At 39.1% G+C, this 18,964-nt stretch overlaps 1 protein-coding gene across 4 annotated transcripts; it reads right to left on the reverse strand.

The window, feature by feature from the left end:
• Positions 1 to 231: 231 nt before the first annotated feature.
• LOC108014201 (organic cation transporter protein) lies at positions 232 to 18,436 on the reverse strand. 4 transcript variants are annotated; one of them, XM_070995561.1, is made up of 7 exons: positions 18,172 to 18,436; positions 3,744 to 4,040; positions 3,447 to 3,677; positions 3,114 to 3,372; positions 2,405 to 2,822; positions 1,621 to 2,127; positions 232 to 1,035 (listed from the first exon to the last, which is right to left on the reverse strand). In XM_070995561.1, exons 2-7 carry the CDS (start codon positions 3,840 to 3,842, stop codon positions 789 to 791), a joined length of 1,761 nt encoding a protein of 586 aa, XP_070851662.1. In that variant the 5' UTR covers positions 3,843 to 4,040; positions 18,172 to 18,436; the 3' UTR covers positions 232 to 788. The 4 variants fall into 4 exon arrangements, with proteins under 4 accessions (XP_070851662.1, XP_065722824.2, XP_016935727.3 ...); XM_065866752.2 differs by lacking the exon at positions 18,172 to 18,436 and adding an exon at positions 12,484 to 12,628; XM_017080238.4 differs by lacking the exon at positions 18,172 to 18,436 and adding an exon at positions 8,066 to 8,226.
• Positions 18,437 to 18,964: the final 528 nt, after the last annotated feature.

The following is an 18,964-nucleotide window of genomic DNA, read 5'->3' on the forward strand; positions in this document are numbered from 1 at the left end:
TATTGCAATAAAATATCAACAAATTTTGAAGCGACAAGCTATCCAACGTGAAATTTTGTAAACTTTGACATGAGCTTGATGTTAGAGAATTGCAACATTTTTAACATATATTCACATTTACCCATTTAACCCAAAATATATTCGTAAACATAAAGAATAAAAAAAATTCAATTGAATATCTTAGCTTAAAAATATTTTGAGCCACCGCAAAAAACCCTAACAACTTTAAAATACAATTTTTTTCGATTTGTATATTTTATATTTTGTCTTCTAACTTTAAATAATTATTATCAGTTTGCTTAATGGTTCTCATTTGCTTAAAGATCAAAATCCAAAATAGAACATTCAGTTACTGGCCTAAGTAGTATCGCACTTATGTACAAGTAGGTATGAAAAACTCTTACGATAAGTATTCAATTGGGTTTAGTTAAGTGATTTTGTGCCGCTTAAGTGTTAACTATACGATTCCATTCTTATGCACAATCAGCGTTTTGGAAAAAGGTAATTTTGGATCGAGTTAAATGTACAGCTACGCCCTAGGTCATTACCAGCTAGAGTAGGTAAGTAAGTATACATATATATAAATTTGTAAGGGTACACTCTATACATATAAGAAAAGGCTACCGCATACTGAGCACACACTTTGCCGGCACCCAACTGGCCATCGAATGGAGTTAGGATCGGATCTTGGCCTGGATCTCTCAGGGGCCTGGGGGTCTTAAGGTCTTAAGGTCTAGGCGAAAATTGGTTAGCTAAACTACGAACTACTGAGGGCGGGACGTCGCCCCTCAGTGCTTGGCGTCCTTCAGGGCCTGCTCCTCGCGATCGGCGTCGATCAGGGACTGCTTGCGCTTCCCGTTCGAGCAGGACTCCATCTGCATCTGCTTGGCGTCGATCAGGGAGTGCTTCCGCTTGTACTTCTCCAGCTCGGAATCGGACTCCTCGTCATCGTGCCGGTTGTGCAGGCACGGGAAGTCGAACATGCGCTCGCCCTTGCCGAACACCTCGCCCTCCTCGATGGTCGTGGGCAGGCTCCTGAAAAACAGCACAACATATTAGTAAAATGATTTCCTTAACTTATAGCTAAATAGCATATTCCTTTAAACTGCAAATTCATTTCATATCACAAAAATTTAATTAATATATATTTAAGCAAGTCATCAATTACACATTTGTTTTGCAAAAAAAATGCATGATACTCTTATTAGCGAGGGGCAATCAACTGAAATAACATCAAAGGCTTTAATAAAACAAATCAAATTATAATAAATTATACATTCATTTCACTGAACTCACAATTAATCAAGCCATTTATAATGACTTGTATATTGTTTAATGAAAGCACTAGACGATATAATCTGCTGATTAGAAAGTAGATTTATGAAGGCAGCAATCGCTCTTAAGCTTAAAATCTTTATTAATTGATTAGAAAATACAATTATGTATTCGATTCGAATCATCAATCATTCTTGGTATAATTTTTTGTCGAGTGTTAAGTGTTTTATTTGAACTAACAGAAATCTTGCTTTATAAATACTAATAAATTACTTAAATTGTTATTCTTTAGTCTGACTAAGCAAATTTTTTTGATGCTATTATGCTTTAAAGTCATATACTAACCTGTTTAGCGTCTCTGGCAGCAGCAGGCAGACAAAGGAGCCCGCGAAGAACAGGACGCCCAGGATGATCGAGGGCGCCGCCTTGAAGAAGGTGCCCAGCCAGAGGATGTAGGGCGCCAGGAAGGAGGCCGCAAACCCGGCCACGTGGACTGCAGCCACGCCCTGGCCCCGCACGCAGGTGGGGATCAGCTCGGTGGCGTACTGGGATCCCGACTCGTAGGAGATGGCCACTCCGAAACGGGCGGCGATCGTCAGGCAGGCCAGCAGAATGGCATTGTGGCTGTGCTGCTGATAGGCGATCGCGATGCCGGCGGCGGCTGTGAAGAGGCCACCCACCAGCAGGGATCCCGAGGCCATGCCCTTCCTGCCAATGCGATCCTGCAGCAGGACCAGCAGGATACTCGAGGGCAGCACTGCCAGGGCACTCAGCGAGAACATGATGAAGGGCGAAATGCCCATGCCCTCCACGTTTCGGGAGACGGCATCGTAGCACAGGGTGATCACCATGCTGTGGGTAGAAATAAAGGATGATTAAAATTAAGAACATGATAATTTAATTGATTTTCTTGTACAATAAAAAATGCATAACTTAAAGAGTCATTTGCCATTAAAAACGAAGAGCTAGGAAGATTTTCAATTATATTTAAAAGATCTATGGCCTATAAAACTAGTTCGACTTCGAGTTAGTGAAGTTTGAGTCATAAAAGTGGACATACTGGATTATATAAACATCTTACTAATCCAATTATCACCTAATGTTTACAATAAACACTAATCGAACTCACCTCTTAAAGAACAGAATGAGTGTATTCTTGCGCATGCGTGGCGTTCTGAACATATCCAGCAGGGTGGCCTGTTTCTTGTCATCGCCGCCCTGCATTTCGCGGGTCATCTGGCAATGGCGCCGGAACTCGTCGAAGTCCGCCTGGGTCACCCGGCAGCCGTTGAACTTGGCCACCCGCTTCAGCCTTATGATGGCCCCGTCGATGTCATTCCGGGTCACCAGCCACTGGGCGCTCTCCTGCACCACGAAGTAGTACAGAACCACCAGCAGGATGGGCAGCGATGTGCAGGCCAGGTAGATCTGCCAGTGGCCCACCAAAACTGCCAGCCAGGGAGTGAATACCAGGCCCAAGCAGTAGAATAGGCCCACGGCCATGTTGAGACCCAGGGTTCTCATGCTGGGGCGAATATATTCGAGCACTATTCGGGAGAAAGTAATAGAAGATAGGAAATTAAGATAAACATACTCGAAATGCACTTTAAAATTCAAGTAAAATATACTAGTTCAAATAAAATAGTTCTTTAATATTCCTATTCGGATAGTTAATAGATAGGAAATAAACCATTTTACACGCTTGTGAGTGCCTTAATGGTTTATTGCTAGGCTTATATGCTCAAATTCATTTCAAATTCGATTTTTTTTATCGAAAATAAATGGTACTTGAAAATAAATGCCAACAAATACACCTTAACTTTCTATTTTTAACTTACCTATAATGTACATCAGGTAGAAGTTAGTATCGGCGGCCAAACCGGAAATGAAACGGCAAAGGGTGAAGGTGGCCACGCTTTTGGTGAATATGGTGGAGAAATCCCCGGCAAAACCGCAGAAGTTGGACAAGATTAGGGCGGGAACTCGGCCAATCTTATCGGACAGCAGGCCGTAGAAGAGAGTGCCCACCACGGAGCCAATAAAGAACAGGGACTGGCCAATACGTGCCTTGTACGCCGAGTCACAGACCCAGTTGAGCTGAATTAAATATAATTATCAACAGTTAGAACATGTTTGATACCAGTTCTATCGCTTATAAAAACCAGACTTACCTCTGTGTTCATGCTTCTGTAGCCAAAATCATAATTATAGATCCACCTTTCGCACGGCTTGCTGCTGACGGTGACATTATTAGGGCCAAAAATGTCATCCAGTCGGGTGCACGAGGGCTTCTCGAACTTAGCATAGATATCTCCGATCTCTTTATAGGTCATATTCACTAGCTTATCATGGTAGCACCAATGATCTGGCACAAAACTAATGACTGTTTGCGTAAAGTAATGCTGAAATACAAAAATAAAACATTAAATAATAATAATTATAAGGCTAGGAAATAAAATATAACTCACCATCGATACGATGATATTTATAAACCCGAAGAGGGCGAGTATCATGAACTGGTAGCGATTGAAGTCGCCACATTTGGCCAGAATCTGATCGAAATCCATGTTGAAATGAGTTTAATTGGAGCTAAGTGAGTTAAGTGCGGTTTGGATAGTGTGTTTGTACTATAGATGGTTGTGACTTGGTTCTTCAAAAGCTGACTTTTTGTTGGGGGAGAGAAGGCGAGCCCAATTTGCAGCGGAGTTCACATGTGTTGTATCACAATTTAATGTTAGTTGTCACATTTGTTGCTTTGGCTTGGTCTGAAATGAAGAGCGTGTTTGGATCGTTAAATTGGGTCAATGAACATTGCACAGAATATACACAATTCTTTTTCATCTAGATAAGATTATTATGTTTTTGGCCCGTATATCATAATAAACTGACAACAAAGAAATTAAATAAATATTTTCACATGCTATCACACACAAAATACAGTGAAGTAGAATGGAGGATAAACCATTTGTTTTCCTTTTTTATATTTTAAAGTATTTCGAGAAGCACTTTTCCATCAACATATATACTATTTTTAAACAGAACTGAAATTGTTTTTTTAAACTCATAAACTGGTAAGGCTATCCAAAGTAAATGGACAAAATTCGAACTAATAGGAAAAATGTATTGCGCCACCGCATAATTGTAACTAAATATATATTTTTTCGAAATCTACTTATAATAAGATTGCGAAACAGCTTCTTATCAAGATCAGATATTTTGTAAGACTCTAATTTTGTGAGCTTGCTATGTCTACCCACGTTCTGTCATCAAAACCCCGTTTACATTTCCCTGCTAATTCGCTTAAAATAATTGTAATAAGCAAATAATTAGACCCGTTTAGCACGTTGGGCGGGAATTTAGCGAGAAAACCAATTGAAAAACAACATTTCCACCCGGAGCTGACCATATTGAACATTATTCGCCAGCACAGATAAGCCGTTGACTACTGTTCCCTAATCCGTAGACCGAAGATAACTGCCATCAGACTTTGCCCAAACATCGTTCGGCGTGTTGCACGAGCCAAAACTAAGGTCACCAGAGCGGGTTCCACAGCCTGTTACATGGACTTATCGCTGACAAAATATTTATATAGGCGTTCATTTAGATAAAACCCAAAAAGCAAAAAATTAGAGGGAGGCCTGACTAATGCCAGGGCCATAATTCCACTCGGAGACTGTTGTCAAGTACTAGAATCGACTTTCAATTGGAGCCCCCGAACACCGAACACGTGCTGTTGACGATATATGTAGACCTCGGATCGCTTGCTGGATTTCTCCGAATAGTTTTTGCTCTTGGAGTTGGCACTCGACAACAGCGTGTTAATGATTTACATCTTGGCGAAATAAATGAATAATTTGCGGAGCGCTTCATGCATATTTCGGGTGATTGCAACTGGTTTTCCTTTTGGTTTTCCACGCCAAGAACCACTTTTTATAGAGTTTTGTAGAACGGATCCAAGGTTCCTTCTGATTACACCATATACACTAGATCTGTAGAGTGTTGTAACTTTGAAGGCATACCCAACATATTTTTTAATGGCTTTTGAAGTGATTTACAAAATCGAAACCAAACACTTTGAAAATTAAATTGTATTTACCTCTTGTAATAATCTTTGTGGAAATGGAAAATTCAGCCACAAATTTGTTTACGAACCAACCGACAAAGCAGATCAGGCGAAACAAAAGAATAATTTTAAACAATTCTTGCAGCGTAGAAACAAGAGTTTTTCTGCGACGCACCGCAAACAAAATTTCCCGACAGCCAATTAGTATGGGGATATAAGTATATTATTGTTTATGTCTTTCCAAATATTTTCTATATTTCAAAGTTCAATGGCTCTGTCACAGAAAGCACACGCCGCGGCCAATAAAAGACACAAATATTTGCGCAGACCGAGATTTAAAGGAGAATTTAGATGTTTGTTTGTACGGTTGGGATAATCACAAAAGAAAACGCGCACGCTCGACTGACTTGATTTGAATAAATTTTAGATGATATTTTTTGGATTTGTTAGTGCGCTTCTGCGGAACCGTTAAGGCCCGTTGGGACGAGCTGGCCAAGAGCGATGGTTGCGATGTGTATCCGCCGAACGCTCCTCACAAACTGAGCTGCGAAACGCCGACGATTGTTTATTAAAAACGCCAAACAGCTGTTCTGTTCGCTCAGCAACGCGTCGACGGCAGCGGCGGCGGCAAATCGAATTCAACAGGCGGACCAGAAAACGGGTCATAATTAAGTCCAAAACCTGTGAAAAACAAACAAAAATCGAACAGGCCAAGCTCGGGCTTAGCGATTTTCGATTTTCGCTCTTTTACGATCGGCCACACGGCGTATACTTGATTGGATTCGTTACGATTTCATTTGATTCACATCCCCATACTCCACCCTTGTGATCGGATTTTGTGGCGCATGCTGAGGAAATTGCCCTGCTAATTCCCAAGACAAACTCCCCTTCTTGATTAGCCTGCCCTATAAACAAATGCCACTATTGGTTTTGTAGACTTTATCTTTTCGCCTGAGTCGCATTGAGCAATTTTATATCAATCTGCGGGGGAAATTCTGGGCTGATTCACTCCATTACGAGTTATCTGCTAATTATTTATCGCATTGACTGGGATTTTGTAATAGGTATTGATTATACGCGCTTTTGGGGTCGCTTTCTTTTCGCTGTATCTATATATACATTTGTTATTTTGAGGTTTTAAGAGGAGTCAAAACCACAAAGATGTTGTTCTCTTTAAGCTTTTGCGAGGGCACATATAGAACACATATTTTAGTAAAGATTAGCAATGTCCAAGCTAACCAAAAAATACTTGCTGCGCCTGTCACTATGTGACAAGATATGATAGCGTACAAACACTCGAACTTTGCTTTTCTAAACTAAATTAAGACATTCAAAAAAAGTGCAACAACCTAATAGAAAACGCAATGTGATTAATCAACATTCTTCGGCAATTAGTAGACGACAATTTATTACACACTCGAGGCTTATTGGTAGCTAAAGTAGAGTGAGCAGTAGGCCATAAATAAATATCAATTTGTTGGCAACACTAATCACAAATCAAAGCTCACGGCTAGTGCTCTAATGCAATTAAAACCCAATCAAGTGGGTAAGGCGAGTACAAGGCGTACAGCCCACCAACCACCGATTAGATAATGCCCAATTTCAGACGTTGTACCACTCAAGTAGCCGACTTCCATGTGCTAACAAGTTAGTGGCCATAAAATCGAGGTGCGTAGCCGAAAAACTCAATGCCATATCGCGAATGACGGCTCGATCTTATCGCACTTTCCCCCGGGCCAAAACAAAAAAAACGTGCTGGTCGCATATTTCGATCTTGGCCAACTGTACTTGCCAGATGGGTGATCTTTCACAAGAGCCGGAAAATACACATGAATCTGGCAAATATTTGCATTTTCATTGCGTTTTCCTTTGTGCGGCGGCTGTCAACAAAGGAACAAAGAAAGTGCAGGGCTCCAAAGGCCCTTTTTTGAAGAACTCTCGTATCGGGTTCATAGATAGCATTACTCATCGCGCATACGCCCTGTTATCCGACTATCAAATGGGGATTTTCACTGAATTTAATGACTAAGCCGCGTTTATATGCTGCTCGGCAGATCCTCTTACACTCTCCGTCTAACTTTAGCACCTACTTGAAAAACAAACAATACAAAATGCGCAAAAAAGCGAATATCAAATCAAAGGCGCTAACACCTCAGGGGCGAGAATTACGACCATCATCTTCGGGACTGTATTAATTTGTTGGACCAATATTAACAACACCTAGATTATGCTTATGCAAAGGTGTTGTGTTAAAAGGAATTTAACTTGGGCTGTATTTACACTTGAATGTTTTTTTTAGCCGCTTCATAACAAAACAAACAAAGAAGATTTTGGTGTCTGGCTCTGGGATTGTTAAGAAATGTATTCTGATCACTTTCTTTTCTGAAAAATGTAGCACCCTTTAACGGTTTTACAAAACAAACATAAAAATGGAGCACTAACAGATCTTATTAATTCGTATTATCGAGGGTACACAGATCTAATGTGAAATAATAGTTACCTAATATCAACAAGGTATACACTTCTTATTTTCACTATTCATTTCCTTCTGTTTGGGTCCTTGAACCGTTCGAATTTTGTGGTTTTTCTTTATAGTTTTTTTTTAGCACGCTAAACTGAAAATCTCCTTCTCCATAAATTGTTATTGCCTCTGTTTTTTTTCACATACACTTGCGAAATGTTTCGAAAATGGATTTTATAATAATAGCCATCAGGGATTGAACTTACTAATTAGGCGATTTGTTATGAATTTTACATTTCGCGACGAGTCGATCTGCTTTTTCTTCTTCTTCCGCTGATCCTGAGCGACTTTCCCTCTCACTCGCACTCGCTCCCACACTCAGCGATCAGCTGTTGGCCTCTCGCTCGCGATCTTTTGCTGCTGCTCGCGTGACAATTGGATTCGTTTTGACTTCAAGTTCACCGAGTGTTGTCGGTTTTAAATGCTTTCGCGTGCCACAAAGTTCCGCTGCCAGCTGTAAGCTGCAGCAGAAAATGAGTGTTCTTGGCCCCCTCTCTTTCTACTACGCTTTTGCCCTCTCTCTCTTTTCTCAAATAAAGAATGCACTTTATCCCTTTCACTCGTACTTCCCCATGGCACACAGAAAGAAATTGGTACATTCCCCTCTAGATCTTTATTTCATCAAATGAAATATTTGCTATTTGCTTTACACAGAAAGAAATTTGGATGATTTACATATCTTAATATGCTGCATTGAGTAATGTTTTATCCAATAATATTATCACTTATCTGTTTAGCTGTTTATAACGTTTTATCTTTATATACCTATCTTCCACACCCCTTTCACTGTGTATCTACCCATTCAAGTTCGTTAACTTCAGTTTGAAAACACTATACCCCCTATATCGAATTTCCCTTCTATGAACCTTCAATTGATTCGAATGTTTGCTTTTGTTTGCCGCTGATTAGGCTTTTATGACCAAACGTCTTTTGTTTGCCGGACAAGCAGCAATTACTATTCCATGAATATCCACATAAATAGATATACAAAACTCTTGGCATCAATTAGAGCGCTTGGCGACAAAAAACAAAGCGAGTGACAAACGCCTTACAATTAGGGGAAGATTGCCAGATGGGATTTACTCAAATGCGGGACGATAAATGGGGGGAAAATAAATGTGAAGCAGGGCAATATCTTTATATGTCAGAACTACGTCGCAGAATCGCATTTAAGTTATAGTAAAATAGATGGCTCTGAGTAATGCCAACGCCTTTTAAAGCCCAGATAAGATATTATATGTGTTGAAGCCACAAACCGGAACACTTTGTCCGAAAGTTCCAAAAAGCGTGGCCATCCGAAAAAGGGCTACGAGAAAAACCCCCTAGATCCGATTGATAAGAGGACTCGCCATCGAGAGCAAGTTCTCCCAGCTGATAAAGCTCACTCTCTCTCCATACGTTTGACTCACTTTTGAGTCGCCGAGTTGGCCATCCGATCTGGACTGGTTTGTGTCAGTTGTAACCAATTATGAGCACGGGCTCAGCTCGAGCACTTTTTCGCTCCCATCCGAATTCGCATTCGCGACTCGTACAATCAGCCGTGGGGCTATGCGGCGTATGCTCGACAAATGGCGTCAGCAGTTTTTCTCCCTGAGCCAACGAAATTCCATTTCCCCAACCCTTCCATCTAAAAACTACCATTACCCCAAAAGCCACTTCAGTAGCCAGCAACAAGTGTCGTTAATCCAGCCCCCCTTTAAAATACCGAAATTTGTGGCTTTTCTCAGTACTCCATATATCTCCAGCGCTCATTTGGCTTTATAGTTAGAAGATAAAGCTCAAATGATACCCAACATTCTTCGCAAACAACATGAAATGCTATACTTAGAACGTGACGGCAGGGCATGAAAGCGTAAAAAAGTCAGAGGAAAACCTTGATGCTACTTGTAAAGTCATTAACAAACCACAATCTTATCAACAAAGTTCTACTAATGTCATTGACATTTTGTAATGGTTTTTCATATTAGAATTTATAGTACTTTGAAAGATTTTACTTCCTTTTTATTTCCATAATTAAACAAAAAATATGCAGAGCAATGACTGGCAATACTTATTATAATCATTTTTATGAGTTTTCAAAGTCGTCCTTCAACACAAAAAAAATCTATTTTAAAGTTAAAGAAGTCTAAAAAGATTTCATTTAATTCATTAAAAAGTAAGATGTCAATGTAAAAACTCAGATAAAATATGGGTCATTTTGTCATTAAATATTCCATTCACAATGGAAATTTTGCTCCGCGACCAACCTATAAAATTTCATTAAATAATGGCCAACTTGAGTTTTTTGACCCACCCAAAAAATGACACTTTCTTAAAAAAAGTTCTCCAAAAAAAGATCACAATCGAAAAAAGCCATTCAATTGAGTGGCCAAACATAAACACAACAATCAATTATTGCATAAACAAATCGATGAACGAAAGTGCCGACTCACCGAGAAATGCTAGGCAATTGTATCGAAGTCAGCCGAGAGGGGCTATGCAAATGATGTCATGGCATCCCCGTCCCCATACATATGAGATATATGCTGGCCGAATGCGGTACCAGCATAAGTGTTGGGAATATTCCATTGCCAAGTGGGGGAAGCGCTGGCCGGGGACAATACAAATTGATCGGAGGGTTTCTGGGGACAGGGAGCTTTTCCGAACCGGAATGAATCGGTTTGCACGGTCGCCACAAAAGGCAGCACAAAGGTTTACCTTTGGCAGTTTGGCGGCAATCGTCGCTACAGCTGATAGCTATAGACAACAGACCCCCGATCCCAGATCCCCCATACCGATCCCCAATCCCCGATCCACACCCACACTAGCCCGCCAGCCCAGACTACGCATTAACATTTTATGATCGAGCTGAATAACAGACTTTCGATCGCGAAACACGTTGGGCCAGTCTTTCGCCGCACCAGACACATAAAAAAATAGTGCAAAACTATAAACAGAGAGATTTTTTGACCCTCAATCAAAAAAAGACGAGCTGAACGAAAAAAAATGAATTAAAAATAAACCAAAATTCAAACGAGCTTGGCAACGACGTCTGCGGCATATAAAATTAAAATTAACTTCGAATGCTATATTTGTTTATCATTCGCTCATAGCAAACACACGTACAGCCACAGCAGATATAAATGAGTCAAAAACGTGACTTAGCTTTTGCTATAATTTTTTTGTTTGTTCTTTAATTTATGCGGAGCATATATATGCGCATACCCAATGGTTTAATTAAATAGAAATGTATCGGGCAAACGAGTTTGTGCCGAACCTCGAGCATCAATCATAGGGTAGAAATCAGATAAAAATCGACATAACTAGCTGCTTAAGTTCGGCATCGGTCAAATGTCATTCGAGAGGGTCTCTTTGGGAAACCAGTTACAGACTGCGAAAATCAAAACACGTTATGCGATCCGCTGCACTAAGGAGATTGCTTCCACGAATGCAATCAAGATTATCGTACGAATACCAGATCCAACTGGTTGGCCAGAGATAATGGTTCTCCGTCGATCGGTTCACTTCCTCTCCCTCACTGTAGCTGCAGCTCAGGTGTAATTGCTCCCCAACCACTTTAACAGCACTCTGAAATATAGAGTGCACTTCCCGGGGAAATCTCGAGTCTATGATGTGAAAAGGCACTTTAAAATATTACGAATTTCAAGAATCTAAAAAAAAATTAGTCTTATTAACGTAATTTGGGGCTCTGAACACTTGATAAAATAGAAAATAAAGAAAAAAATATTTACTTTAATCTTATTTCATCAACACCTTCATCCATTATAATCATATACATTGAGTTCTTTGTTTTGATGTTTTTCATTTATGATACTTTTTTCAAAACGATCAACAGCAAGAACAAATAAACACCGAAACGAATATCTTGGTATCTCTTTTGGGTATATCTTTATAAAAAAAACTGCTCCCTCTTATCTTTTGTCACCTTTAATCACTGTTGAGTCAATTTAATTTGAGATTAAGCTAAATAAAATGTGCACTTTATCTGAACTTTCTTTTGTACATTTTTGTTTGCGCTGGTATTTAAAGAACTTGCGGATATGCAAATTAAGTTTAATTCCTTAGATGCACATCGACATACTCCGTTGCCCCTTGCCTCATTTTAGTATTTAACTCCCACACGGCCTTGCAAATATGAGATGGGATAACAAGGACACGAAATAACCCTGTGCTTCCCACAGAGAAAATCCCATTGGCATTCAGAGGCGTTCGTGTTTATCCCTCTCCGCCCACTCGCATTTCCCAGAAGTACCAGTTCGCCACTTTAGAACCCAGTCGGAGCCACAATATTACGTATATTGGCCAAGGCCAAAAGAACGTGTGTCTTGGTCGCGATCCAGAAATGCTAAATTGAAACCGGTTCGGGGGGAGGCACTGGCACTGGCACTGGGAAATGGGAAATAAATAGAAAACCAAACGGTTTGCATTCACTCGGTCTATTTTTAAAGGGGGCACAGTTTCATACACGTGCGCATAAACATATTTATGGTCTATATGGCTGTGTGCATGAAATCATACAACTGACCGAAGACGATTGCATAAATTCGTTAATTGCTATTTATATGGGCCGACACTTGGCGACCGAGCGACAATAAATAGATCGAATGCAAAACTTTCCACTCGCCTGTGAGAAACTCTCTGCATGCCGCCTTTCCCGATCGCCAACTGCACTTCAATTGCCGTCAATTAATTGTTTTCCCTTGCCCATTCACACTCGCGCATAAGACTGCACTTTGGCACCCGATTCACTGAAAACCGTCTGATTGAGAATTTACGGAGCAACTATGTAGAGCTGACGGCTCCAACCCCGAACTTTCGGATGGCGGATTGTCTACTACACAGTGGGCCAGTGGGCGATTTGCCGTTAGCACTTGCAGTTCGAAAATTCCGCGGATGCGGTTTCTGGGTTCCGTTCCTGAGCGAGCGCCGTCGTGCGACTGTTCAATGCTCGTCAGGTATTCAAAATATCGGCCATGACTTTGGCAAAGAAAAACTACAGCAAGTACGAGGATAGTCTGTGGTGGCTCGACTATCAGATGCCCTGTAAATGGATCAGCTTAATAATAATTCATAATAATTTATACCTATGTATAGGAAAACTCTTTATTTTTAAAACATTTTATTGTATAATTACTTAAATTCCAAAGTGTTACAAAAATTTGTATCTGTAAGGAAGCTCAGCTTGTTAATAAAGAATAAATTTTAGATTTAAAAACACCCACTACTACATATGGTCCTTCAAAAATGTTATAACAATAATACCATAATAAAAATAATACCATATAGGGGATAGATCCCCCCAACCCGGTCTAAAAAGTATATGTAATACGTATTTTATTCCGAATTTTTGGAAATCTACTCAATAAATATTATTAATATGCCCCCCACAACAAAATTATGGATCCGCCACTGAATACTGCTGATTATTTCCGATCCCAAACTTAATTTTTAATAGTATCTAATAAAATAATAATCTAAAAAATTGGTAAATCATAACTTGCAAAATATATTTTAATAAAGTAGTCTTAATTTTTAATAGTATCTAATAAAATAATAATCTAAAAAATTGGTAAATCATAAGTTGCAAAATATATTTTAATAAAGTAGTCTATAAAAGGAAAAATCACGTCTATCATACCCCTTTATATTTGTAAAAGAGAGGTATAACTAGAATTTAAGTTTTGTTGTAATGTTCTCTCTATCGCTCTCTCCTTTCTTTTCTTTTCCTTTGTTGCTCCTCAGCTGTTCAATGCTGTCTTCCTGTTTTAACAGGGTGCATTCCCCTAGTAAAATCTTCTTTAGGGATGGTCAATTGTAAGACGATTGTTAGATCTTGCAGATATCAACCCCCTTTAAGATAAGCAAACTACGCATTTCTTCATCCTTATAATGCAGATCGGGGATCGAAAATCTTGCAACACCCTCAAAATGCGTGTTCTGTTCGATGCGTTACAGCGCATTAACCTGAGGGCAGGTAAATACAAAAGAAATCAAAGAAAACATAATCAAATCGGAATGAGAATCAAAAAGTTTTCCAAGCCCCATACTACCCTACCCGTAAAAAAAATCAAAAAGAGAGAGCTGTTCAGCATGAACTGCATGCAAAATCGGTACAAACAACAAAAATGAATCTGATTATTGCAGTTCTTTGTTAACAATTATTTATTATATGTATTTCGATTTAACCAAACGGAACCGGTTCGATTTGCGCTTGATTTTTAGTTTGTTTTGCCAGCGTCTGGCCCCAAACCAGTGACGTCATCAGTCGTATACACTCTTTACAAATGCCCAAATTTAATTATTTCATTTGTTTTGTTTGCTTTTATTATGCGTCTCCGATTTGTTTGAGAGCATTCACCGCCACTCGGCCGAAGGGGAATATTCTGATAAATGCTCAAAACGAAAACGACTGCCAAGTATTGGAGGTGCGAACGAATCACGATTTTATTATCTTTATTCCAAGAATATTCAGGGGAACTCACGCTTCTTAGAAACGTCGGTAAAAGAAATAGTAAATAAAGTTTTGAATAATGACTACTACTACTACTACTTTTGATACAATTCTAACAGGTGATACTTGTAAAATTCTTGAAGTTGTCAGTTTAAATTCTATAACAATATTTTTTTTTAATATATTTTGTATTTTTTATTTTCTAAAAGTATTCATTAATTTTCTAATCAAATCTTTAATCGTGGCACGATTGCATCTCCGCGGGCGACCTTCACATTAAGTTTTGGCTAAGCAAAAATACATTATTTTCGAGAGATTTCTCGGTTCTTGGCAGCGTTTGAAGAATCTGCTTACTCATTTGCTGACTCTCGGAATTTATTATAGAATTAAAATTAGTCTTGTACTCTATATTTGCATTCGGGATGCATTTAGATCATTTAGGTCTACTTTGTAGAAGGGTTAATGAGATAGATTAGATAGCAAAGAAGGGTGATAATGGGCCACGATTCGATACTCAGATGACCTTGCCCGGCAATCGAATCGCCTCATTCCATTTGCTCAAGACCCTATGCAACAAATGCAATTATTATGCATGACACATTGGGTTTATTAAACAAGTGCGACAGTTCAACTTGGCCAATAACATGTTATTGCAATTTAAATTAATACAGAAATCTAAATTGGGAATCTTATAAATAAGAAAATATAATTTTTTTCCGTCAACCCATTCAACTTTCACTTCAGAAATCAATCCATATTGATAACACCTATTCCGTAACATCAATTAGGTTTTTTATCTATGGCGTAAATTGATAGCCCAAAAATGGTAAACAAACAACAATAATATAATTTGAGTATTTTTTTTGCATTAAATAAGATTTCTGGGCTTCATACCGATAATTGACAACTCTATGTTTGTTTTTTTTAGGCCTTATATGATATTTATGGAATTCACATAGCGGTTAATTGACTTTTCTGATGTTAAGTTATGGGGAAACAAATCAACTAAAAATAGAAAAGCATAAAAATAGTCATATTGCCAAGGCAATTGTCTTAATTATATACAGTAAATTGAAGGGGATTAATTGTCACTTTGTTTGTCATTTTTCTATCTTTTAAATGGTATATGTTTGAAGTTTGTTGACAAGGCGATTAATTATTCTATTTGTTTTTATATAAAGAATATGAATATTCTCAAATGGTTACTTTGCCATTTTTGTTCATGTTCTTTGTTACCAGCTGTGGATTTAATGTAACTCATCATATTTTGTTTTTTAAAATCAATTAATGAAATATTTTCCATCATTAGGTAAATAATTCCATTGAATGTTATTGTGATTTTGTACAATTAGCCGTGGTTATGGTGGGTTTTTTTGTTTTTCAGCTTGGATTTATGCGATCGCTAATTTAAATGCAAATGCGGGGCAAAATGAACTAATTAGGAATCGAATGACGCAGATTGGGTTTGTTTATCCCAAAACGAAACCCGATAAGCTTTCACCACGGTAATGAAATCAACTCCTTGCTGTAAGATCCGAGGCATCGTAAATCATCTAAACAAGAAGTGAAAATTACCATCTAATACGATTTACAACTGTGCTAACAAAATGGCCAGCACTTGAAAAATGCAGCAAGGGGATGAGTAGGTTCCTTCGATTGAGGGTCTCCTGGCGTGTAAATGGAACTCGGAACTTGACATCGGTGCGGACGTTGTCTTTGGGGGGTCTTCAGGGGGCCCGATCTATTTATAGGACTGCTCAAGGACAGCAAAATACACAGAGACAGACGTTGCCTTAATTTATAAGCACGCAAATCGCGTGTGCCATAGTGATATATACAAATATACATATATGAATTTTCATGAACGCAAAGTTTGGAAAGTGCATACAAAGGCCGAAAATTTCTATGACTCAGCAGTTCTTTGATTTCCACCCATTATGCTCGAAGTTGAAAGGAAATTGCGTTCATTACTCACTTGTTGTTTTTCCAGGGCTTCTGTATTATGATAACCGAACAATTTCTTATGGTGGTGCAAATTGATGCCTTTGCTATTTTTTTGGTAAACAAAAGTTTCGTTTTTAAAGAAAAGAAAAAGTGGCATGCATACATTGTAAGAGTGTAAGTCAAAAAGCCAAATTAAATTAGCGCATTTCTGTTTATCGTTCTGCCTATATCAATCTTTTTCGCAGAGCACCGGAAATGTTCGTTTTCAGAACGTAGCGTATAGGTAATTTGCGCAATTTGTTCTTAATATGCAGATTAAAGCGGTTTCAATGATGATAAGTGAAAATGAAAGGTGAAAACAGATTTATAAATTAATGATTAATGCATTTTTGGACACCATACGGTTTAAAAATAAATCAAAATTGATGATCCCTGAACAAAAATCCCTGACCAGTACCACATGACGTATGCGTAATTTTTCACACACTTCATTGATTTAACAAGCCGGTATTGGTATCCTGTTCCTTTTTAAAATTCTGCTCGGTTTGAGTGAGTTGTCAAGCTTAGTTTGATAGTCCCATGTTATTCAAAAATTTCATATTTACGCTTCGGAAGGCATTAATAACGCCAGCTCACAACATCATTATTCAATGTCAGGACAGAGTCTTCCGAGTGGGGCAAACAGGAACGACAGAGCCGAACTAGAAACACTTTGCATTCTCTGTGCATTATTTAGCACTTACTTGGGGACACCAGGGGGGATCCATGTAATACGAGAAGGTATATGGTATGGGGTGGAATATTGGTCATGATGTGCCACAAGGGTAATTACAGGCAGACGGGACTTTCGTCAGCTGGCGGCTTAGCAAATCCATTGTAATTGTAAATAATTAAAATGGCCAGCATAAGCGATCGACGTCATTACGCGGCTGAGTAATTATTATTATTGAAATAATACCTAGCATTACGGATGGGGATTATAAAGAGTGATTCACTTAGTCGGAATTATTAAATCAATAAAATTATCAATCTCATTAGCATGAAAGCTGCCAAAGTCTTTGCCAACTCGTGCGGAATTTTCCCTTCCTTTATTATTATTTTTGCATTCTTTTCTGGAGGTTCAAGGAACTTATTGCCCTGAAAGGAATACAACTTCTGCTGCGTACTTTGCACTGATATAAATGGTGCCCCGTTAGTGGGGACTTAAATGTCTGTCAGCACAAAGAACCAAAGTCCTGGCAAACTCCTTCGTCCAGGCAAACGCACAAAGGGCACTGCAATTCCTGGGCGGGACAATGGTGACAGACGGACTGTTCAAATACGAGTATTTGCCGGCGCCGACACTAAAAATCAATATCTGGAATGAGGAGATGGGGAGCTGCACAGGAAGGCTAAGCATAATTGCCAACTTTCTTGCAGCGAATGAATGACAGCCAAGTCATTGCTTTTTAAGATTAACTAATTACATTTACTGGACGATAAAAATAATTTATTTTAACAGTTGTAGGCAAATAATATACATTCTACAAGTCTGTACTATCATTATAAGACCAAAACCATAATATCTATAATTAAATATTATTATAAATTTAACCAAAATGTTAGAATTTGTTATAGATTTTTCTTATGAAAATGTTTTGGTTTAGTGTATAATAGTATTTAAAATATTATGCAGATAAGCTTATAACTGATATAAATTACATTTTAAATAAGGATAAATTATTATGCAAATTTCTTTCTTTAACTGATAAATAAATTTTAGTGGATATATTTTCTAGCACTGTAAAGGCGATTCCACGGGTCGTATGGGCAATGCAGCAAACCACAAAAACCTCAATTAGCTTAGCATGACAGTTCCGAATGCTTCTTTAATTATGAAACTAATAAAGGCCAGCTAAAGTGAACTAATTGACTCACCCGGAGATGCGATTCGAGGCCTGACCCACCACAAGTCCTGGTTATGAGCTTCCAGTTGCCAGGACAACAGTTGCGTGGGAACTTCAGGGCGAGTACTATATCCTAGGGCAACGCCGCTGAGGACCTCTGCGTCTTGGGGCAATAAACGAATGCACTGCCTGGGGCCAATGTCATCGAGCCCGGCATCGCGTATTTCGTCCTGCGATGTTTTTACTGCCAATCCGCGACGTAAACTGAACCCAAAAATATACACAAAACAGGAGTCAACCGCTCGCTCAGCCTCTGCACTGTGCACTGTGGAAAACCAGGCGAGCGAATGAAAATGTATGCGAGTTGTATTTTCACGATACCGCCATATCGCCATGTGCGCGTAGCAGGCGGTCAAAATCAGCTGAGAGCGCGCACGCTTTTCTCGAGTGACGTCACCGTTGGCTCGACTCATGCGCAGCCCGAGCGCGAGAGATACCCAGATATAGGTACCCAAGATATTCAGATACTCAAATACTCATCTGTATCTGTATCTTGAGGAAGTCGCCTGCTGTGGCGCCGAATGTGCTTGGCCCAAATGCATGCTTGTTGCGCCACTTGGAACCCCCCTTTCACCCCTCAGGTGGCGAAAAAGGGGGTCGTTCCGGCCGACCAGGGATGGCTGATGGCGTCACAGGGCGCTACAATGTAAAGAGTGGGGAATATCGACATTCATATGTCATATGTATAATATAAATTTAAAGAAAAATGTATTCCCACCTATTAAAAAATAACATAAATTAATTACTTAAACTTAAACTTTAAA

The sequence above is a fragment of the Drosophila suzukii genome, chromosome 3 (assembly GCF_043229965.1).
Source record: "Drosophila suzukii chromosome 3, CBGP_Dsuzu_IsoJpt1.0, whole genome shotgun sequence".
Classification (NCBI taxonomy): domain Eukaryota; kingdom Metazoa; phylum Arthropoda; class Insecta; order Diptera; family Drosophilidae; genus Drosophila; species Drosophila suzukii.

Coding starts and splice junctions, on each gene's coding strand:
- LOC108014201 (XM_070995561.1), bottom strand. CDS start 3,842: ATGGATTTCGATCAGATTCTGGCCAAATGTGGCGACTTCAATCGCTAC. Junction 3,678..3,743: donor TAAATATCATCGTATCGATG/GTGAGTTATATT, acceptor TTTGTATTTCAG/CATTACTTTACGCAAACAGT. Junction 2,128..2,404: donor CTCATTCTGTTCTTTAAGAG/GTGAGTTCGATT, acceptor TTCTACCCACAG/CATGGTGATCACCCTGTGCT.